This window comes from Aythya ferina (genome assembly GCF_964211825.1).
Source record: "Aythya ferina genome assembly, chromosome: 4".
In the NCBI taxonomy this organism is placed as follows: Eukaryota; Metazoa; Chordata; class Aves; order Anseriformes; family Anatidae; genus Aythya; species Aythya ferina.
The window spans coordinates 69,663,367-69,686,854 of NC_140300.1; the positions used below are offsets into that span (position 1 = coordinate 69,663,367).

At 44.5% G+C, this 23,488-nt stretch overlaps 2 protein-coding genes across 2 annotated transcripts in view; both read right to left on the minus strand.

The window, feature by feature from the left end:
- LOC311436139 (uncharacterized protein) overlaps positions 1 to 7,195 on the minus strand; it is a 30,104-nt gene extending 22,909 nt beyond the window's left edge. Inside the window, exons 1-9 of the mRNA XM_084517981.1 lie at positions 6,874 to 7,195; positions 6,693 to 6,794; positions 6,148 to 6,289; positions 5,776 to 5,863; positions 5,447 to 5,666; positions 5,067 to 5,327; positions 4,645 to 4,780; positions 4,076 to 4,214; positions 548 to 694 (exon numbers count right to left, since the gene is read on the minus strand). Coding sequence (XP_084374107.1) covers positions 548 to 694; positions 4,076 to 4,214; positions 4,645 to 4,780; positions 5,067 to 5,327; positions 5,447 to 5,666; positions 5,776 to 5,863; positions 6,148 to 6,289; positions 6,693 to 6,794; positions 6,874 to 6,891 — 1,253 coding nt within the window. The 5' untranslated portion in view covers positions 6,892 to 7,195. The remainder of the gene's footprint in view (positions 1 to 547; positions 695 to 4,075; positions 4,215 to 4,644; positions 4,781 to 5,066; positions 5,328 to 5,446; positions 5,667 to 5,775; positions 5,864 to 6,147; positions 6,290 to 6,692; positions 6,795 to 6,873) is intronic.
- Positions 7,196 to 8,651: 1,456 nt separating this feature from the next.
- On the minus strand, positions 8,652 to 19,642 carry LOC311436864 (alcohol dehydrogenase 1). The gene is made up of 9 exons (XM_084519401.1): positions 19,159 to 19,642; positions 16,793 to 16,894; positions 15,939 to 16,077; positions 13,727 to 13,814; positions 13,400 to 13,619; positions 12,446 to 12,706; positions 11,820 to 11,955; positions 11,324 to 11,462; positions 8,652 to 9,470 (listed from the first exon to the last, which is right to left on the minus strand). The coding sequence occupies exons 1-9, from the start codon at positions 19,174 to 19,176 to the stop codon at positions 9,446 to 9,448; spliced, it is 1,128 nt and encodes a 375-aa protein (XP_084375527.1). The 5' UTR covers positions 19,177 to 19,642; the 3' UTR covers positions 8,652 to 9,445.
- Between the last annotated feature and the right edge of the window lie 3,846 nt (positions 19,643 to 23,488).

The following is a 23,488-nucleotide window of genomic DNA, read 5'->3' on the forward strand; positions in this document are numbered from 1 at the left end:
GGTTCAAAATCAGCTGAAAACAAATGGCTGTAATTCCATTCAGCATTTTGCAAGCATTCAATTAACTGCTGACCGTACTGAATAACAGTGCTATGCTTACAAGTTATACCACACTGTTGTCAGATTTCAGCAGCGTTTGTGTGCCTTTTGAGATCAACACAGCTTGTAAGATGTTCCTAAACTGATAGCCTTTAGTCTGCATGAGTTTCCTGTGACATCCTTCAAGTTAACAAACTCATCTTCAAGACAGAATGGAGTATTGGTTTGTAGTCACCAGAGCAATACATCCAAACCAAGAAACAAGCAGTTCAAAATAAATATTGCACAGGCATTTGTGTAAGAATAGCAAAACTGTGTTTGTACAACTTCAATGTTCAGTTGCACAGAGCCTGTCTGAAAGAGAATTTATGCACATTTTCTCTTGTAACTACCATAGGTCTCAAACACTCAGTCTTGACTGCAAAACGTGCTTGCGCCAGAGCTTCCATGTGGCCACAGATGTCCTTCAGCATCCGTGCCCTGCAGAGCAGGCAGGGAACACACTGACTGAATGGCAGTGGGACTGCTCCCAGAGTCCACAGTGGAAATGGTACTGGAAGTCACTGTGGCCTCTGTGATGGCCGCAGTGATGGCGCCACGCCCCAGGCCCGACATGGCCGTGTTGGGAGGGGGCTTGTGCGGCCTGAAAGAGGCCCTGGTGTGGAAGGAGGAGGGCCAGGGGGCTGGGGGCCCCTTTCCCGGGCCATTTTGCTTGCCAGAGAGACAGGCTGCCCCTTGGGCACCGGGACTCATCCCATGCCTCCTCAGCCCCCTCCTCATCCCATGCCTCATGTCCCTGTGCCACAAGATGGTGGCAACATTTCGGGTCTTCCTTTACCCCTGCCTGTCACCACCACATCTCCCTGCAAGTGGCCCATGATTTGAGTGAGACAGTTCTTGAGTGGGGCCAGTCATGGTCCTGGCACAGTGGCAGAAAATAAAGCTGTTGAAAGTGAGACCTAGAAAGACGCTTTTTATCTGAAACTAATCTTCTTCTCAGTGAGCATACCCGATGGTATGGCACAGGGTTTGAAGGCGTTTAGACATTCTGACTTGGTTCCCAATGCATATATGGGGAAATGGGCTGAAATAAATTTGTCTAAGTAGCGATACTGGAAATTGATTCAATGTCTTCTGAATAAAAACATGATGAGATGGAGAGTTCAAAGGAAAATACGGTTGAAATACCCAAGTACCTAATCACATGCACCTGACTTACTGATGTGGAAAAGCTGGGCAAGGTGGATAGTACCTCAGCATTTGGGTTATGCACAAGCAGTCTAGCAGGTTGTACAAACACCGTTTTGCTGTTCTTACACAAATGCCTGTGCAATATTTATTTTGAACTGCTTGTTTCTTGGTTTGGATGTATTGCTCTGGTGACTACAAACCAATACTCCATTCTGTTTTGAAGATGAGTTTGTTAACTTGAAGGACGTCACAGGAAACTCACGCAGACTAAAGGCTATCAGTTTGGGAACATCTTACAAGCTGTGTTGATCTCAAAAGGCACACAAATGCTGCTGAAATCCGACAAGAGTATAGTATAACTATATATAGCATAGTACAGTCATTCAGTAAGGTGAGCAATTAATCGAACGCTTGCAAAATGCTGAATGGAATTACAGCCATTTGTCTTCAGCTGATTTTGAACCAGGTATAATGTATAGTCTTTTGTGGTTATCATAGAATACAAATTCTGTCCATATAGTTAGACAATTCCCACAGCAAAAGATTGCTGCTTTGCAGGTTAGTGGTGTAATTTTTTGGGAGTATGTGTTTTTCAGGCTAGACCCAGACTTTCCTAGTTGAAGTTCAGAGCAGTACAGCCAATAAGCAGTGGACTGGGAACAAAAATAATAGTCAGAAATCATTGTTATTTGTCACAGCTCATAGGCTATGCTGCCTTAAGGAGATCTTGTGGGTTTAGTATATGGCTTATTAATTTCAGATGTCAGAAACTTGGGCAGACCTTTTCATTGTTTGCGTATATACTGAAGTAAAAACATGACACTTCTACTTGCAGATGTGTAAGAGCATGTGCAGTCTTCTTTGACCATTTCGATCTTTCTAATGGTATATGTTTCCCATCCAATACTGGTCCAGTTATGGAAGTATTAATAAGGAAATATTAGAATTGTTACAGTTTTTATTGATTAATAGAAATGTGGTCTGATGAGAGATGTGTATAACTTAAACCCCAAGCTAAAACTTGCACACTGGCAAAAGATCAACCAAACATGAGGTTACTTTGTGGTAGAGCTTTGAAAAATGGGAAGGGAGATTACCATCAGTCTGATTGATGGCCTCTTGTGGTGCCAGGTAACCCAAGAGTACGTGATGCCAGCAACCCAACAGTTTGATGCACTGTAAAATGGTAATGGAATAGATCATTGCTGGAGGCCTTTAAGCACAAGTTTTCTCTCAGCAATAATCCAGAGAATTGATGCTGCATTGGGAAAAGGTCCAATCTACGTGGTTTCTCAAGAATCATTCAAACTCTGTTTTTAAGTGAGTCATTTACTTTAAATTTATTTATTTATTTATTTATTTATTTATTTAATCTCTCAAACAGCAGACTGTGGTTTTAACAAACTTGCAGGATGTTCCAAGAAAATCTATCTTGTGATGCATTGGATTTGAATAGGAACTAGCTTGCCCTTAAGATATGAATCACCAAAGAGTATCTGGCATGCCTATCCTAAGATTTGTATAAGCCAACCATAAGAGTATTTGTCTTAAAATCAATCCAAGGATTATTCAGATAATATGCTAGGCTTACAAAGGGCTAGTTTATGGAGTGCTAAAGGCAAAAACTGACTGACATTTGTGTTTGTGTTTATTCCACAGTAGGAAAGTCTTGGAAAGGGTGCACTTGCTGAGGTATAGAATGTGATTGTCACATTTCAAGTTCAGGAAAACAGTACAGACTGACATACAGTGAAACAGAAAACAAAAATATTTTTAAGCAGTGGTCTGTTGAGAGCTGGGTGCCATCTACATTCACTTCTAGCAGTGTGTAAGCATCAGTAGAGAGTGATGGTTCACACTGATGCTTCTTCGTGTATACATTAGGGAGCAAACCCATTTGTTTGCTATTGAGTTTTGCAATTTAGAAAGCATTACAGTAGAGAATAGGAGTCTTACAGCAGTTGCTAATTTTGAGTCCATCCTATCATATCCTTGTGTTTCGTTCTGTGCAGAAAACAAATGCTGTTGCCAGAACAATTGTGATGTTGGTAGCTCCCACAGAATCATACTGCTGTTGCCATAGACATGTATGGGACATAAATGTACTGTTAAATTTCTCTTTGTGGTTCCATTCCCTAACTTTCTCTGAGGCTGTTACCAAAAAAGCACAACTAGATCAGGAGAAAAGCCAGCAGATTTTGCTCAGGAGGCCACAGTATGCACAGATTATAAATACAAATTGAAGGGAAGAAAATTCAGAGAAAATAAGCCATTGAGATGCGATGAGAAGAAGCTCGTGTTCAAATGAAAGGGTCTGGAGAGATGGCGCTCGTCGTCCCTCGACCGTGTCCCTCAGAAGAGCAGGACGGTGCGGATACTGGACGGGGGAAGAAGGGAGCAGTTACCGGAGTTGCTGCCACAGTGCTCAGGAGCAGGTGGAGGGGCAGGCAGGTGCAGCCGGGACTGGCCACCTCAGCTCTCCCCCAGCCTCTTCTGAGCTCAGCGAGGGCGCTGAAGGAAAGCCTGAGGAACCCCGTCCTGCCCCGCAGCTCCTGTGCCTCAGCCTGAAGGCACAGTCTGCGAGGTCCCCACGGATGCCCCTTCCTCCTCACTCTGCTTTCCAATGCCACAGTGAGGTGTGGGGTCTGAGGGGCTACGCCAGGGCTGTGGGGTCTCTTCTGAGCTGCACCCATCCAGGTTCATTCCCTGTGCTCCGCCTTACAGCAGGGCCTCCCACCACCGGGACTGGGGCCCTGCCTGCTCCCACTGCTTGGGCGCTGGCTGACGGCAGCAAGCCGGGCGCTGCCTCGTGGAGGGACCTTGCTCCTGCGAGCCACATCCTCACCTTTTGCCTGCGCGTAGCAATTCAAAGCCCTCGTTGATCTTAGCGATCGGCAGCGTGTGCGTGATCAGCAAGTCAGAGTTAAATTTCTTCTCCAGATAGCTGGAGACCAGTTTGGGGATGGACTCTCTCATCCTCCAGCCTAGAGAAGGGGGAAAAGCACCCGCAGTGAGTGACTGGAGAAATGCTGCTATTATTACTTGTGTATATATTTATATATACACGTATATACATACGTATATACGTATGTATATATATACGTATGTATATACGTGTATATATATACGTATATGTATATATACGTATATATACGTATATATACACGTATATATACATATATATACGTGTATACATATATACGTGTATATACGTGTATATACACATGTATATACACGTATATACACATATATACGTATATATACGTGTATATACGCATATATACATATATATACGTGTATATATATATACACGTATATATTTATCCTTAGAGGGCAACTGTTCTAAAGACAGTTCAGGAATTACTGTGAAAGGACAACACTCAAATGTCTGAAATCTTTCCTTTACTTCCATACCTCCAAGCAGAGTCCCTTTATAGGTTCGGCCACTTAGAAAAAGCAAAGGATCCATGGGAACCACTGAACCGGACGGTGCCTCTCCAACCACCACGCAGACACCAGTGTTCATGTTGCAGGAGGCCAGGGCAGCAACCTGATGGGACAGGAGAGTGAATCAGACACACTTATGGGAAATGCATTCTTTCTTTTCAGTTGTCTGCCACTCGCAGCTATCTGCAAACCTTTCTGTACAATGAAAGCACCATCCCGTTTTGAGACTCCTACATGATTTACTCCCCAAGACAGAAAACTGCCTTTCTGCACATAGACAAGCCCACAGGTGCTGGCACCAGGCAACAGAGCTCGCGCTGTGGTGAAATTTGCCCCGATGGGACGCTGTGAATGAGCTGGAAGGGGCACTGTGTCATAAGGCCACGTACCATGGTGTCAGCTGTCCCGATGACCTCGAAGGAGTAGTCCACGCCGTAGCCGGTCATCTCGGTGAGCACCTCCTGAACAGGCTTCTGGAAGTCCCCAGGGCTGATGCATTCGGTGGCCCCCAGCTCCTTGGCCCTGGCAAACTTCTCCTTGTTGACATCGACGGCGATGATGCGAGAGGCCCCGGCCGCCTTGCAGCCCATGACCACGGAGAGCCCAACTCCTCCGAGGCCGAAGACAGCGCAGGTGGAGCCCGGTTTGACCTGCACGACACGGGGCCGGCTCAGCCTCCCGCAGGAGGAGGAGGAGGCTGTGGCAGAGCGCTTCTGTGGGCGCGCGGGTGGCTGCGGGGTGCTAGCTCTGGACACGGCTGGGTACCAACCTTGGCGGTGTTGATGGCAGCCCCGTAGCCCGTGGAGAAGCCACAGGCCAGCAAGCAGACCTTGTCCAGAGGCGCGGCGGCATCTATCTTGGCGAGGGTGAACTCCGGCACCACGGTGTACTCGGCAAAGGTGCTGATCCAGAGGAAGTGGTGGATCTGCTTCCCCCGGCACGTGAACCTGCTGGTCTTGTCAGGCAGCAGGCACTGCGACACGGAGAGGCTGTAAGGAGCACGCACACGGGTCGCTCATCACGCAGAGCACTCACCTGCACGGCAGCACTGCTGAGAGCCGAGCCTGCGTGGGTAACGGGGAGGGGAAGCAAACTCACTGGGACATCAGGCAGTAGTTGGAGTCAGGATTCTTGCAGAAGCAGCATTCCCCGCACTGAGGAAGGCCAAAGAGGATGACTTTGTCTCCTGGAACAGAGCAGAACCGGCGTTAGGTGCCTCTTGCTCGGCAGCCTTGAGGTGCCGCCTGTCACAGCGCCTGGCATGAGCCCTCTGCTTCCTCTGTCCACAGGAAGAATTCAGAGGCTGACTCGGGCACTTTGGGGAGCAGATGAGGAAAGGGTGTGTGGTGGTCCAGTGGTACTGGTGGGCAGATAGTCATGGGTCATGGCTCCAGGCTGCTGGGGGCTATTTCCGAGCTCTGGGCAGCCCCATGGGCTTTGAGAGCTGAGTCCCGGGTGCGAGCTGGTTACCTGGTTTCACAGAGGTCACTCCTTCCCCAATGCTCTCCACAATCCCAGCTCCTTCATGGCCAGGGATGACTGGGAAATCAGTATCAGGAAAGGAACCTTCCAGAACGTGGTCATCCGTGCGACAAATCCCTGTGGCCACGATCTGTTTGGAGAGGAAAGAGCAGGTGAGCTGTAGAAGGAGCCCGGTCTGTTTTCTAGTCAGTGAATAGAAGTTTCTTTCACTTCTTTGGGTGTCACCAGCTTGGTGAGTCCTTTGCACTCTTTTGGTACGGAATCTGATAATCCCGTGCAGACTGTCCTTTCCTCTTGGCCTGAACAGCTTCAGTGCCAGAAGCTGGGGAGATGTTTGTGACAGGCAAGGCATCGGACAGCCACTGCCAGCTGTGAGCCCTCCACCTTCCCAGAGCACCGCTGTGCACAGGTCGGTGCCTTTACCTACAAGCCTGCACGTTTCCCAAGTGGTCTGCATTTAATCATGTTAGCAGTCTTTTCCCTAGAAGAGAGAAATGGAGCCGGCATTCACGCTCGGCAGCCCTTGCTTTTACCTTGACACGGACTTCACGCGCCTTTGGGGGTGCAACCTCCACCTCCTCGAGAGAGAGCGGTTTGCCCACTGCCCAGGCAACAGCAGCCCTGCACCGGATGACCTGCAAGGAGAGGGAGTGAGGCTGCTGGGGAGCTTCGCCTTCGGCTTGGGGCGGGGAGCAGGGCAGCGAGCGTCCTTACTTTTCCAGACGTGGCCATGTGGGGTGAGAGGAGCCGGCGGCGGCGCAGGCTGGAGGTGAGCTGCCGTCTGTGTGGCCGGACCCGCAGCTGGCGTCGAGGCCCCGAGCGCTCCTGGCCCTGCAGCTGCGGCTGGAGGGGGAAGCAGGGAGCGCGGCGGGCGGCCTGGCGAGGGACCAGAGCTGGCGGAGAGCAGAGCGGGAGGTTCCCCTGCGAGCAGGGAGTCCCCTGTGCCCCCTGAAAGGCGCAGCCTCCAGGGACTGGTGGCCGGGCTGCAGGGAGGAGACTCACGGCACCGCTCGGGCTTCCACTCCTTGCCGAGGGGCAACCTTCGGCCGGGCAGCATCTCCCCCCCAGCTACTTGTGAAAGGATTAATAATTACAGCAGAAAAGAAGACCTTGAGAGCATGGTATGGCGAATAAACAGGCCCGGCCTTTTGGAGTCCAGCTTAGCTCTCTGTGGCACCGCAGCTGTTTTCCCCTGGGTATGAGAAGAGCGTGTCAGCAAGGGGCCATTTTCCAAGGACACTTTTACGTAACTTTGCAACCAGCTGTGCAAGCAATTCCCCTTCTGCCAATGCCCTCCGTTCTCTCAGATCTGTGTCCACCAAGGTTTGGGGTTTGGTCAACTGCAGTAGTTCAGATCAGTATGATTTCAGAGGTTTCTTTTGGTTTTTTTTTTCGGAGTGTTCCAGTCCCCAGCAAAGCTATAAAGACGCTACTAGCAGATGTTTACTGTGCTTGGGAGATAGGGAATGGAAATGGACTTTTCACGCTCATGGACAGGACAGAAGCCAGGAGGTCTGTTGTACCGTATTTCCTAACTCCATTTTTGTTTTGCTTTTTTTGTCCATCTTCCACTCCGGATCCTGTTATTATATTTTCTAAACTTCAGGAAATAGGGTATACTGCAGAAACACCATGTATCGTGCACATGGAGGATAATTTACCTCTCTGTACTTCTTTCTATCCCCACAAGCTAAGTATAAACAAACCTACTTTGTCTTGTGTTTAGACCATGAGTTAGATGTTTCTTAGCTGATATAGTCAATTAGTTTTGGCCCCACAGAAAATGTTTTCTGTGTAAACTGAGACACTCTTGTTCTACTGAATCCATGTTACTCCAGACGAGATCAGTTAAAGCAGAATTAAAACCCCTCTCCCTCTGCTTCCAGTGTTTCAGTGATCCAGTTCATGCTGTTGGTTCACATGCAGCCTGCCCTGGAAGAGATAATCCTATAGCTGAACTGCACCTAAAAAGATTTATTTTATGGTCCACAAAAAAACCTTCAGACCTGACCGCACAGGTAACCACACAGAAACAAATGATTGGTATTTGGGTCTTAATTGCAGTGTAAACTGAGTTTATGATACGCACACATATTTAAGCAGCTCTTTCTGTTAAGGTCTAATCTCTTAGCAAACCTGTCTTCAAATCATTAACCTTGCTGGGCTGCTCGAGGCCCCTTTTTGCTGACACAAACAGCTAAGTCATCATTAGCACACTGTCCTCTTCTATCACAGGCTCTTTTACCCAGCTACCAGGCAAGCTCTGATCAGTGCTGTAAGTGGCTACCATCTCTTTTAAAAGATAAGTCAATATTGACCATGTTTTCTGAAACAGAAATAGCTTCTGTTCATGTCTCCATGTTACAGATGCAGAAAGCATTATGATTCTTTCTTTGATCTCTGCCACACTGCTACCTGTCTCCTGTTTCTTCTTCTGTATTCACACTTAAAGGCCTGGCACCCTTCCCTCTGTTTAATGGAAACAAGTAATAATCAATGCACATTCATATATTTATTCTCAGTTTTCCAATCATCAGACACCCCTGTGTAGATTGGCAACAGATCTAAAACAACTAAAAAGATACACCATTTAAAAAACAAAACATAACACAACCATTTTTCATAAAATGCTTGGAAGTATTAATTTGGTAAAATATCCAGCAGTGAGCCTTTCTCCAGTACCTCAGTTTATGATTTACTTAAATATTACTTACTGAAATCGTTAGTTCAAACACACGGCCACACATCACCCAGGAATCCTAATCTCTGCCGTGTTTTCCTTGCCTATCAGGTAATGGAATAAGAGGATGCTAAAATCGTTCAGGATGGATACTTAGTTCCAACCTAGAGTTTTATTGAGCAGTACTTTAATTTCCTGGTGTGTGAGCTGTTAAACTTGCAGCTTTATTAAGATCCAAAGAAACGGTTTGCTTTTTTTTTTTTTTCCTTTTATTAAAAGATTGCCTGTTAAAAGCTGTTTAAATAAAGCCAAACCTTCCATAACACCTGTGAAAAAAGCAAGTATGGTAGTATCATTGGCTATTAAAAGAAAATTGCTGCACAATACAGAGATTTTTCCTGATTCCTGCTTTGAAGTAGAAGGAATGATTATTTTCTTTCTAAGTGCTGTGCTTGAAGTCTCGATGTTGAGCTTGATCCTTTTATTCAAGGGTGGTGGTGGCAGATCGTTCAGAAATGTCTTATTTCACAATTTGCATCCGTTGTATTGGAGGACAATGAAGTTTGTGCTGCTGCTAAGCCATCTGCTGTTTATCATTTGGGAATCCTAAAATGTCAGGACACTGCGAATACTGCAATATAAAATGACAAGTTAGTGACTGCAGAAAACCCCTGCGACAACATCAGCACAATACTGCTGTTTTCCTCTGAAAATCTAGGGTATTACTCTTAACCAGGGTACTCCTCACCTCCCCTGCCTCAGCTTGTAGGAAAATGATGGAGCAAGGTCCAGCAAGCTGAATATACTTGGTATCAAATGAGGAAAGAAAGGGGGTAGGAGAGTAGATCTGAAGGCTGCCAGGAGGGTAGTGGGACCTTCAGCATTGGAAAGACAAGCATTTTCTTTCCAATAGAAAATTTGGTCTAATTTATTTGGTCTAATTTGATTAATTTGGTCTAAAACCCCCTCAAATTACAGGCTGTAAGTGGAGCTACACCTGCTACAGTAAACCTTAAAAAATACCACCAGGTATGAGCATTCCCATTCACTTTTTAAGGCTTTTTTTTTTTTTTTTTCTGATCAAGAACAGCATGCAATAAAATAATTAACTGAGCTATATACTGTGACTCCTTTCTCAAGCAGGATATGTTGCTTTCTGGTATGGATGATGGATGAAAGGGGACAGAAATTTAATTTTTCAAAAGTAGGGCTTGGCTTTCATCCCCTCATCTGTTAGAGTGCAGCCGGCCTATCTAAGGTATGGGGACAATGTGCATAGATCAGAGATAATCAGGAAAGGTGATTAATTCCCTTTCTTGCAAGGGTTTAAAAGGGCAATCTGAACTTTCTAATGGTCTTGGCTAAACAGTCATAGGTACACTGCAGTGTGGTGCTTGCATGCTCTATGCAGAACATTGTGAACACTATTTCATTCAGTAAACACTAAAATGTTTGAGTAAATGACCAGGGGCAACATGTCACGGCCTTCAGGTTGACCATCAGTATTTTAGCAAAACTGATGGTGTCTGTGTCCTCGCCACTTCCACTGTTTGCCACACTAAAATCCAAAACTGACATTTGCAGCACCTCTAAAATAAAGAGAGTCAAAAAAATGGAGTAAGTGCTGCGTAGTTAAAACCTGGGAACAAACCTAAAAGAAAGCATCAGGGGCAAAATTCTTCTTCATCTGTTAAAGGATTTTTATGTTTACATGTATTGAAATACACAAAAGTATTTCCCACTTCTGCCAACAAGAATTTTCAGTCATTGCCGTGGTGAATCTTTGTCAAACATCTCTGGCAAACAGTATTTCTGATTGCAACATCCAGTGAAAACACAGTCTGCGTTGAACTCACAATATTTGAAGAATGCATGAGAGCCAAATTCTGAGCTTGCAAATACTAGCTGCGTATATACACAAAGCAGTTTCCCTTCTGAAAAGCTCTAAAGTTTAGGGCAAGCTACCCAGTGGCTTTAGGACTAATTGCACTGGGACTCTGTTCCCTAACCCATAAGAAGAATGGTAAGTTGCTTTTCCAGTAAACATAGGTTATTCCTCTGTTCCTGTTCCTCATCCTAAAACGTTGCCTGGAATGTGAGGTGACTGACTGCTGGTGCTCTGCAGATTGACATTTCCAGTTTCCTTGGGTTGCTTGCCCTTTTCCAAAGCACAGTAGGCACTGGTTTGCTGCTCTGTGTGGGTTTTTCTCCCTCTGCCACTCAGACTCTTTGCTCAAACTAGACAGGAAACAGAATCCCAAAGTTCCTCTGGAAGGAAAGAAAACATCCCTTACATTTCAAAAGCTAAGGTGTTGCTGCCTCGGTTACTACAGCTGCAATTCATGGACGCACACTGTGTTGGGCAAGATTAAGGGGCACAGCGCATTGCTTTCACCATTCTCTGTCATGAAGTCAGCCATACTCTGTTCTTCAGAAGTTATTTACATCATTTATACAGAACTTCTATAATTAAGCAGTGTTTACCTCTTCCCTGCCCTTAGCAGATCAAATCCTTCATTGATCTTACTGAAAGGAAGGGTGTGGGTTATTAATGGGTCCAGAACAAATTTTTTCTTCATGTAGTCAGCAACCAGCTTGGGGACTGAATCTTTGCTCTTCCAGCCTGAAAGAAATCCACAGGCAATGTGTAACGAACCATTAAATGCTTGTGAAAATGGCAAAAACAGGGACTTAAATTCTCGTTTTTTTTTTTTTTTTTTAATCTCTTCCCTTCTCTCTCTCTCTTCCTCCTTTCCCCTTCCTCTCTGTTTTTCTCTCTCCAGTAACCACTTCTGATAAGTGAGTCTCCTTAATGAGTTCCCTTTGCGCTACTTGGTCAGCAAAATAGTTATCAGTAGTATGTCCAGCTATCAGTAGTATAATAGGACAAGCTAAGCAGTGAATTTAGATACATCTGCTTTGATTCAAGATGGTTTACAAGTTCCCAAGCCAGTTAAATGGCATCTTTCCAAGTTCTCACCTCCAAAGACAGACCCTTTCCAGGTGCGACCACTGAAGAGGAGCATGGGGTCAAAAGTGATATTCTGTGCTGCAGGGGGCACTCCCACGATCACGCTGACTCCGTAGTTGTAGTGGCACGAGGCCAGGGCTGCAACCTGCATTTAAAACAGAGAGGGACGTGCCAGGGTCACGCAAGCCCTGCCACTTGGAGCACAAACACTTGATTCCTTCTCCTCTCAGGACTCAGCTTGCACTTCGTGTTTTGTTATTGCAGTCACATGAAACAAATTCTCAAGCTCATGTCCTTTGTCTGCTGTCATGTTTTAGCTTGTTCTGTTGCCTTATTTTGTCTTATTCATTAATTATAAGACACTGCTGGAAAGAAGATACAGAGTTACGTGAAATTTAGCCACCCTCCTTAGGCTCCCTTTCTATCAGAATAGAGGGACTACATTTAAGCTCCCTTTCTGAAGTTCGTGAGTGTCCTTCTGTCCTTACATCTCAGTGGCAGATAGCCAGATTTCAGGTTTAAAGTTAGCTTCACACTTTGCCAGTGGCTCTCAGCCCCTCACCCTCGGTGCTTAGTTGGTTAGAGAAGAGAGCTTTAACAAGCTAATGCCTCTTTTGACATTTTTGGTTGCATACCATGGTTTCGATACGGCCGATGACCTCGAAGGAGTAGTCCACGCCGTAGCCAGTCATTCCAAGCAGCACTTTGTGAATGGGCTCCTTGTGATCTTTAGGGTTGATGCAGTCAGTGGCTCCCAGCTCCTTGGCCTTGGCAAACTTGTCACTATTGATATCGATGGCGATGATGCGAGAAGCTCCAGCCGCCTTGCAGCCCATGATAACAGAGAGGCCAACTCCTCCGAGGCCAAAGACAGCACAGGTAGAGCCTGCTTCCACCTATGGTAACCATATTAATACAGTATCCTGTTATCCTGTTACAGCCCAGGTAAAGTGCAATGCATTTTCTTACTATCAACATTCTCACCTAAGCCAATTCTTGTAAATTAGATATCACAATTGTAAAAGAAAGTTGCATATGCATACCCTACAAGTAGAGTAGCCAACTATGCTATTATAATCCTACTTGTGACTAATGGAATTTGTTGCTAAAATACATCTGAGACTAGGTCTACATTACAGCACTCAGCTTCAGGTTTATAACCAGATTTTTTTTATGATGCTCTATATTCCAGTGGTGTTAAAGTCTGTAGTGTCCCTCCATTGGAGATAATTCCAGCTGTAAAAAGTCACATTCATGTACTGCTACAAATCAAGAATTTTCCATGTATAGGCTCCCTGTATTCCTAGACTTAAGTTACAATAAAATAAATCATCTCATAACACTTTTCTAGGGGTAATACAGCTAGAGTTCTGAGAGAAGACCTAACAAATGGTAATAAGTTTTTTTTTAATTGGATTTTGAATTGAAGATTCCTAAGTACCTTAGAGAAACGTAGGCAGGCGAAGAACTAGTGCCTTCTTTCCAGCCTGAACTCTGCGAGAGGAGCCTATACTTCCTGGCTGCCATGCTGAAGACCTGTTTTCAGGTCCCAAAATCCTGAATGACCCAGAAACGCCCGTGGTACTTACCTTTGCAGTCTGCAGAGCAGCCCCATAACCAGTTGAGAATCCACAGCCGATCAGACAGATTTTTTCTGGAGGAGCAGCAGAATCGATTTTGACCGCAGCAGTTTCATGCACTACTGTGTATTCAGTGAAGGTGCTGGTACCAATAAAGTGGTGAATTGGTTTTCCCTTGCAGGTAAACCTAGTGGTGCCATCAGCCATTAATCCAGCAGCTGAACCAATGCTGCTCGAAAGATAACCAGAAATAATGGCAAATGAGATCTGTTGGATGCAGTCGGTTCTGTGTAAATTAAAATCAAATAAGGGCCACAGGGAACCCAGGAAACTCACTCATTTTTAATGCACATATTACCCTTGGAGTTTAAGCAAGCGCCGCATTCCCCACACTGTGGAATGAAGAGGGGAATGACCTTGTCTCCTAGAAAGAAAACAGTGAAGACAGGGGTGTTAAAGAAAGAAAAAAAAAGACAAAAGGCATGCAGGAAGCATGCAGGTAAAAACATAAAACAACCATATTTTATCCATAGAAAAATGTGCACTAGTAGTGCAGTGCTGAACTTATTTGCTTCATCTGCCCTCGTGCTGTTGGAAGATAAACTGATGCAAACAACATCATTAATGCACTTATGACAACTACTATCAACATGCAATATCCCTGGTGTCTTTCATAAAACTGAGTCTTAGCTCTGATATTAAATCTTGCTAGCTGCTGCCACTCACCAACTACTCATTCAGCAGTTTTTTGCATCTTCTACTTAAAAATAATGCTATGCAGGTAAGGAAATGGAGGTAAAAACTGACATCCATTAGGACAGGAGGCTGACCTGCTAAGATAACAGTGCTGTAAACTGCATGTAGAAAGAATGGGAAATTATTCGTTTCCCAGCCCTCTTGTGTCTCTTTCTTATTTGCAGTCCTATTACTGTTGCTTTGGAGTAGAGGCAGGTAAAATATTTTTCAGAGAAGCACTGATACACACAAGGTAAGACATCTGTAATTCTCTAGCACAATGTGAGTAGCAAAGTAGCAGCTACATCCTCGGTGCAATTTTTTACTGCTGTACATTTTCCACAACAATAAAGTATGGTAAATCCATAACAATCCCTAGACTGATAATTCCTAATGCAGATCAATTTGTGATGTGGCAGTTTCGAAATGTGGCTAGTATTTGATGTTTTCAAAGTCAAAGAAAATATTTGATTTACACTAAAAAGTGGAAAATGACCTACAGAACACAAAATGTATGCGCACACACACACACACTTTATTTAGAACTTTTTGATGTAGGCTTAGTAATCATTCTGGTAAAACAGCTTTGCGTGTCTTTTTTACAAATCAGAGTTGTAAATTAAGCAGCATCAGAGAAACATGACTGTGTGCGTGTTCAGACCTGCTGTTTCAGCTCACCTGGAAACACATGGCAGCTAGCATTAGACAATAGAGTGATTTATCAAGTTTTTGAACCAAAACTTAAGAGAAAAAACAGCCAGGGCTATCACTGAAATTTGAAATACACATATTTCTTTGGAGTTAAAACAAATCAGAGATCTCAAATAGACTTTCTTCTCATCACACATACCAACCTGATTTGGACAGATTTCATAGCTGCAGCCAGTACAAAGACAGTAGAAGTATAGAGGTGTTAAAAGGGTTAAACTACCTAAACTACTTAGGTAGTTTAACAAACTGCTTGTTTAACAATTCAGCATTTCTACACAGATTTAGCTCACTACATATTTCTTCTTAGCCCTTGTTAGACTTTGTTAAATCCTGGAAAATTGTAGTGAAACACTGTCAAACCTTGCAGTAGGATAGAGGAAAATCAACACCTTTTGCTGACTTCTGTATCTACAGTCTGTGGTTCACAGAGGATGCAGCGTGAGGATTATCTTGTGGGGAAGTGTGCTCAGAGCCATCCAGCATAAGGAGAGAGCCCTTGGTGAGCAGTGCTGCTGGCACTGTCTTCATTGCTCACTTCAGCACTGACACTGAACCCAAGCAAACTTGCAGCAGGGAGGGCATCTCAGTTGTGTCCTGATACTCTTAAAATTAAATAATGCCACACAAAGACCTAAGTTCTGATCTACTAAAGTTAATAGATTATTTAGATGCTAGGAGAATGAAGGTGCTTTAACATGTTTTCTAGTGCTTTTTCCCAAGGAATAATAAACTATACTTTTATTATTCTTGAGAGAGATTAGTTGTATAAACTGTGATTACAAAGTCTTCAGCCAATACCTGGTTTCCTCTCACCAAGAGCAGAGAACCTACAGGAAAAGCACTATACTGATGGAAAGCAAGGTGCAGACGTTTTTGCCAACAGCAAATGCAATAGAATGCAAAAAAATCTGAAAATAAATTGAGATTAGGAACACAAAGATGTGAACAAACAGCACATACTGTTCTTTAAGATATCCTTGAAAAGACCCAAAGTTGGAACACGCTCAGCAATACAAGTATTCATGCACAGAACAATCATGACATAAACAGGAGTCTGAAAACTCAGCACAGGGTTTGTGTTCAGTGTTAAGCTGTTTCATACCTGGCTTTAATGAAGTTACTCCCTCCCCAACGCTCTCCACAACACCAGCCGCCTCATGCCCAAGAATTATTGGGAAAGGCATAACCAGTCCTCCAGTTACCACATGGTCATCGGAGCGACAGATCCCCGTGGCCAAGATCTGATTTAGAGGAAGAACAAGAGTGCTTCAGCATTTAACTATGTCATGTCACATACAGAAGTCAACGTATGTCATATATTTGGAGCAGCCACTTGCTTCTCTCCAAAATCACATATGCACACAATAAAACTAATCTAAATTCACGCCTTTGATTATGTGACTCATGATTGTCCTCATTTGTGTTGTTTCAGCCAAAAAAATTCAGCCATACGTAGTATTCTACGTTGCATTTTGCCTTTTCTTGCATTCAGCACAGCCATATTTCTTTTAAAACTTTCAGGTATGCCTTTACAGCTTTTATTTTGACAAGTGCAGCCACTGACCCCATGTGAGGAAACCTCTCTTGAACAATGCTTGAAACTGCTCTAAAATGAAAACATCTGACTGTATCAGATGATCAATACACAGATGAAAAAGGAGGCACCCAGCCATGCCGAGCGGTTTCCTAGCACATATTCTAAGAAAGTAAAGGAGAAATTATTGCTTCCTGGGGATTCAGATTTTTGCCTTGTTGTGGATATGCTATTAAAAAACAAACAAATAAAAACCTGACCCATGATCACACTTAGGACTTGAAGTATGTTCCACAGTATCTCCCTGAATAGTAACTACCCACCTAGTTAATATTTTCCAAGACTGGATCCTAATAACCTCTAGAAATAATTGTGACTAACAGCAAGATTGAATGCAATTCATAGCACTTGTTTTTAAGTACCTTAATGCGAACTTCATGTGCTTTTGGTGGGGCAACTTCCACATCCTCGATAGAAAATGGTTTATTGGCTTCCCACAGTACTGCTGCCTTGCATTTAATAACCTGCAAAAAGAGCAAAGGGAAAGGGAATGGCACCTGCACTGGGAAGGTTGCCACACCAAGACAGATTCTTACATTTCTACATGCAAAATTCCTGCTCGTATCTTGGGTAGGGGGAAAACTAGAGAGAAAAAAAAAACAAGTGAACAGAAAACACAACCAATACCAAACTAACTGTATATACATGTAAGCCCATGGTTTGTTTTTTTTTTTACCACCAAGATCATGCCTGACTTTGTTCATATCTCTGCTCCCACATTCAATCCCGCTCTTTCTTTGTGGTGTCTGATCATCCCACAGCTTTAAAGGACTCCAGCCCATGGAATAAGGTTTTCCATGTCTCCCTTATGGCCAACAGTGACTCCATTAAGTTCCATGGCTGCAAGGTGGAATCGTCTTGACAATACAAGAAATTCAGCGCATGCCTAAGCATCCTGCATGACTGGGGACTCCTGTGCAGTGTAACACCACTGTGCCGCACGATTCTGGTGCGGAACAATAGCAACCTTCTCATATCAAAGCTTTTGAAGTAAAAACAGATGCCTAATTAGCAAGAACTTGTCAACTGGTAGTGAAGAAAACAAGCACTAGGGAGCAGGTAGACATGAAGTGGGAATGACCACAGTGTTTTGAAAAAGACACTCGAGAGACATCTGCACTAAATTTAATGCTTCACGTGCCACGTGCAAGTGCGATCAGTAAAAAATTTACAAGTGAAGCCAAAGATCAGATTTTAAAGGGCAACATTTAAAGGGCAGAGGAAATTCTTTAGAAAAAAAAAATGGCTTTATTATTTTTATTTATACTCTCTCGCACACCGCACGATAATGATTACACAACTTGCAAATGCAGAGCTTAAAGAACAAAAAGCAGCCAATAACCGTGGACTGCTGAGAACAAATACATCTCTCATTACAATTAGACACTGGTTAACTCTGCTTCGTGCTGACAGCTGATTCCCTGTGAACTTTTGTCAGCCATAACAGGGTCCCACAGATGCACCAACTTGCACCTTCTCACCCAACTGATCTCTTACAGCAAGAACTGGCTGGAGTCACAGCATTTTATTTTTTGTCTATTCCTGTTTTCCACCAGCCTTACAAGTCAGTGCAGCAGAGGGTGAGTAAGTTGCAGAAACACACACTCTTACAGAGGGTAAAGATCATGCTGCATGACCAAGTAATCTGCACGGTAACTCATGTATTAACTCCAAGACAAACACAGTGAAAACAAAGTGGTTTAGGTCCTCCTCAATACTTTATTTATGACTGTCAGTCGAAGGCTGAATGGAGGGCCAAACTTGTTGAATTTATCCCCACATGAATTAAAATTAATTTTGCACTTGCTGTATCTCAGAGTTAAAGAAACCCTTATTATATATATATTTTTTTCCTCTCTTGTTTTGTTCAGCTCTGGAGTAGCAAAGACAGCTGGCAGTAGCAGCACAAGGTCCTGGTACTTTCTTAAGGCACATTCCAGCAAGGTGCATTCCTTCAGGCGTTTTCTGTGTATGGCTTCCTCTCCATTGACCTTTCTGCCATATTTCAGTGCATTTTAGCATCTCTCAAGTAGCCTGAGAAGCTTGATACATTGACATCAGCAGCGGTAGCAACCTCACTGTCTCTCATCACTTTCTATCAGAGATGTAAATACTCGATTCAGTCCCATCTCAGTACGGCATTGCATGTGATACTCGCTTTTGGTCTTCATTAACTTAACCTTTAGACTCACTATATGCGTATTCAAACTTCATGACTGTCTTAACACAAACAAACCCTGAAATATAACACAATGTTTTCTGAAGACAAACCATTAATAAACTGATGGGAAATGTCAAGAAGCTAATAACAGTTTGAACCAGCCTCGGATCTCAGAATGGAAATCAACACAGCTGGTAAATACTTTTATTTATCTGAACACTTACCACACTACATTCTATAACAGAGGTTAAAATTAGCTTGCTTGCCCTGGGGTGACTTAATTCTCATTCTAGCACCATTAGCTTATGCTGCCTCAGTATTTAAAATAAATACATAAATAATTATTGCCTTGAAGGGTGTAGTAACCATTTCCTAGGAGCGTACTGTGTTCTGCATGGAACGGCAGCTCTACCATACCAGCTTTCTCCAAAACTGTCATTTATACCATACTACCAGTATTTGTGGTGTCCCTGCAAAGAAAGTGCATTTAAGATACATTACTCAGCTGCAGAAAAACAAACAAACAAACAAACAAACAAAAACTTTTATAAAAACATTTCTGCTTACTTTGCCTGCTGTGCTCATGTTGACTGGCGTGTCTGTTTCAGATCTTGCCACCACTGATTTCTTGTGCCAGGGACTGGGTCAGCTGTGAAGCGCTCAGGTTGCTGATTCCGCAGGTCCTGTCCAATACACTAGAAGCTTGTCTAGCAAAGTGCTCCTGCAAGTGCATTGCTCCGACCTTTTAGCCGAGCTGCCAAGCTCAGAGTCCCACCCCTTAAACATCCAAAGCACGAGAAAGAAAATAAGCCACCCGCCTGCTGAAATCTTGGTTTTCCCAATTCCTTTGTCAGGCTCATCCCCACCCTTTTCACATCCCATCGGTGGCTGGCCTCAGCTGGAAGCTGTCCCCTCCTTCCACCTCGCTGGGAGGCTGCCCTCCGAGCCTGCTGCTCCCAGTGCAGCTGTGGGAGCAAGGAGAAAGGGGGAGAGCTGCTCTTGATCTCACAGGGGCAGGGTCATGGGAACACGAGGGCTTTGTTGAATTATTTTGTTGACACTCTTAAGAGCTCAGCTGATGACTTAGAACATGCTGTTGTGCAAGATGCTTAAGAAATACACACTGTCAATCTGCAGCCCTAATTGCACCTCCGATTCCTTAGTTTTGCAGCCTGGCTACTCATTAATCTGTTGGGCTTGCTTTCAGTGATCACTGACCAAGGCCAAAGAGCTGATCATGCTGATGGGAAAACAAAAAACAGCTGGCCAGGAGCTGAGAGGATGCATGTTTCTTACGATGTGCAACACGGCTGATTTCACAACAGACTGCCTGAACAGTTGGATCCACCAGCACCAGCAAGCCCAGGCCCCTCTGCTCCACAGGCACCCACACACTTATCCTCTCCTGACACAACATCTAAGGGTTGTGCTACCCACATATCACGAGTGGAAGTCGGAGGTGCAGGTGCATTTAAGGGCTCCGTGTTGCTTTGAATCAGGTTAAGGCTCCCATACCAACAGGCAAGGGCAGGACATCTCCTGAAAGCAGGGTTCACCATGGGCAGCCTGGGGAGCTCCTCGAGGCTTGTTTCTATTTTAATATATAAGAATATATTCCAAATGCTATTTTTTTAATTTATTTATTTTAATTAATTTATTTATTTATTTATTTTAAGATTTCTACCTTTACAACACAATGAAAGGCTGGGTGGTGGTCAGCACCACATGCCTTTGCTGTGGATTTCAAGCTTCGTCTATTTTCAAACTAGTTCCAACACTTTGAAATCAAGATTTTGCCTTCAGAAACAAGCGAAAAAAGAAATAAAATACCACATCTAGCCTAAGTAATAAGCACTAAGTACAGTGGTGTCTCATAATTACCTCTATGATTAATTATTTTAAGAAGGTGTAGAGAAAGAAGAGCTGGGAAGAAATGTGGCAGATATATGTAATGTCAGGTGAATGTTTTGGGGATAACAACAGAGTGCAAGAGGCTGAAGAGGTCCAGCCAGCCAGGGACACAAACCACGTTTGGCCCAGGCTAGAAAAGCAGAGACCAAGAGCCCCTGCTAAAATGTTTCCAAGACCCTTAGAGAAAAAAAGAGGAGGGTGTGACCTGAGGCTTCCTCTGTAAAAAGGCTCACAGAGTCCATAGGTGGTGACCTGGCTTACCTCCAGGGAATGGCAGACCTCGGGGTACTCACCCATCGGGGCAGCTCTGCTGTTGCAGTCTCCCCACTCCCCAGTGCTTTTACAGTGTAACACTTCTGCTTTATACAGCAGTGGTCATAATTCATCTCAAAGGATGCTTCTTGAAAATACAAAGCTACAGACGGCACAGAAATTTCATCTGCTTTCAGCAAAGTTCATAGGGAACCTGATTTCATAAACATATTGATTTCCAGTGATGCTGCTGATCAGCCATGACTGCTTGCAGTATAGCAGACACTACATGATGTGCTTACAGGCTCTGTTAGCTGTGTAACCTTCGTGGCACATCTAAGGCAAAGGAATCTCAGATAAGCCCTGCGTTGGCCAAGCTCACACGTGGACACTATGACTGACCCATCATGTAACTGGAAGCAACACATGCTTTCTCCCGTGTCCTGCTTACAGCAAGGCACTGACACCAACTCACTGCCAAGACAGAGATCATGCAGATAATCACTATGTCTGAAAGAAGGGGCTGCAGCTCTTTGATTGCTGGGGTGATGGCTGAAGAGCCCAAAGTAGAAGGCTGGGCACCTCTAGGAAAGGGCAGGCAATACCACAGTCTTGTATGTTGCCTTGTTCTGTCAAGCTGAACATTTCTGAGGTGTGGTGCTATTAGAGAATTGGTATTGTAACACAAAATGTCAGCACAAATACGTGTTGGAAAAGCCTCCAAGTTCTCCCACTGAGACCTTCAAGATAGGAGATACATTCTGTGTACTCTGCATAGAAATTAACCCAAAACAACATGGCTCACCTTCCTGTACTGTGCTGACCTCTTTCACAAAGCCTCGGGAGGCAGGACCTAGTGACTTTATGTAAATAAATAAATAAATAAAATACAACAGAATGAAGAATTTCTAATCCAGTCTATTCCTCGACAGCTGTCTTTTTCCTTTCTTCCAAAGTTCCCAGCTATCTTTCATTATCAGTTTCTTCTTTGTTCCCTTTATGCTTCCTTTCCCCTCAAAGCTCCCCTCATGTCCTCACCTTTTTTGCATGCCATTTCCCTGAAATATTTTTCCAGGGATTGGAGTGGAAGCCACCTGGAAGCCATTTCCTTTTGCCAGACTGGTTGCCTCCTGCTGGGAGCACTGGGCAGTAGATCCTGTCCAGGTGTAGGTGGCACAGTCTTTAGGGAAAAACTGTCAAGATAAAGGACTGCACATGGAGCCAGTGAAACACAAGCCAACTTGCATAACTGTGTTGCAGAAAGTGCTTTATCTGCATTGCTCTGCCAGATTGCTCAAGATGCTGGGAGTGGGGCTTGGGGACAAGGCATGCAGCAGCCCCAGAATGCAGGGAAGCTGCAGTGCTGCCCCTTTTCGGTTTGCTCTTGCTCAATGTTTTGATTTGGCACTGCCACAAAGTACATAACTGCTCCCTAGACCCCATCCTGTTCCCCTCTAGGGCAGTTAACTACACAAGTATAGTTTCTTTAAGCTTATCTACTTAATCTATTCCTCTTTATGCAATTAGGACATAAGTAATCACTACCAGCCTTTTTGTCTAAGTTGTCCATCTCAATACATGGCACTAATATTCCCTAAATTGTGACAACAGCTCGATGCCAGGTGGAGGCCAGTGACGAATGGTGTTCCTGGGGGGTCGTTTTTGGGACCAACACTGTTTAACATCCTTCTCGGTGACATGGACAATGGGATTGAGTGCACCCTCAGCACGTTTGCTGATGACACCACGCCGAGTGGTGCAGTCAGCACACTGGAGGGAAGGGATGACATCCAGAGGGACCTGGACAGGCCTGAGAGGTGGGCCTGTGAGAACCTCATGAAGTTCAACAATGCCCTTCAAGTGCAAGGTCCTGCATCTGGGCTGAGGCAATCCCAAACACAAACACAGGCTGTGCAGAGAATAGTTTGGGAGAAGCCCTGAGGAGAAGGACTTAGTGGTGTAAATTGATGAGAAGCTCAACATGAGCCAGCAAAGTGCACTTTTAGCCCAGAAAGCCAACCATATCCTGGGCTGTATCCAAAGAAGCATGGCCAGCAGGGTGATGGAGGTGATTCTCCTCTACTCAGGGCCTCCTGGAGGGCTGCATTCAGCTCTGGAGGCCCCAGCACAAGAAGGACATGGATGTATTAGAGTGCAGAGGAAGGCCATGAAATAGAACAAGGGCTGGAACACCTCTCCTGTTAAAGCAGGCTGAGGGAATTGGGGTTGTTCAACTGGAGAAGAGAAGGCTCCAGGGACATCTCCTAATGGCCTTCCAGTACCTAAAGGGGGACTTATGAAAAGCTGGGGAGGGACTCTTTGTCAGGCAGTGGGGGCAATGGTTTATACTAAAAGAAGGTAGATTGAGATTAGGTATTAGGAAGAAATTATTCACTCTGAGGGTGGTGAAGCACTGGCACAGGTTACCCAGAGAAGCTGTGTCTGCCCCATCCCTGGAGGTGCTCAAGGCCAGGCTGGATGGGGCTTTGGGCAACCTGGTCTGGTGCAAGGTGTCCCTGCCCATGGCAGGGGGTTGGAACTGGATGGTCTTTAAGGTCCCTTCCAACCCAAACCATTTTGTGGTTCTGTGGCTCCAGGACATCTTCACTTTGGGACTATTACTTGTGCAAAGGACACAACTCTGAACGTGCTCAGCAGATGGTATCCATATCTGCAGTTTCTAACTATAGGAGCATGTAATGGGGGATGATCCTTTTTTACTCCCACTTCTTAG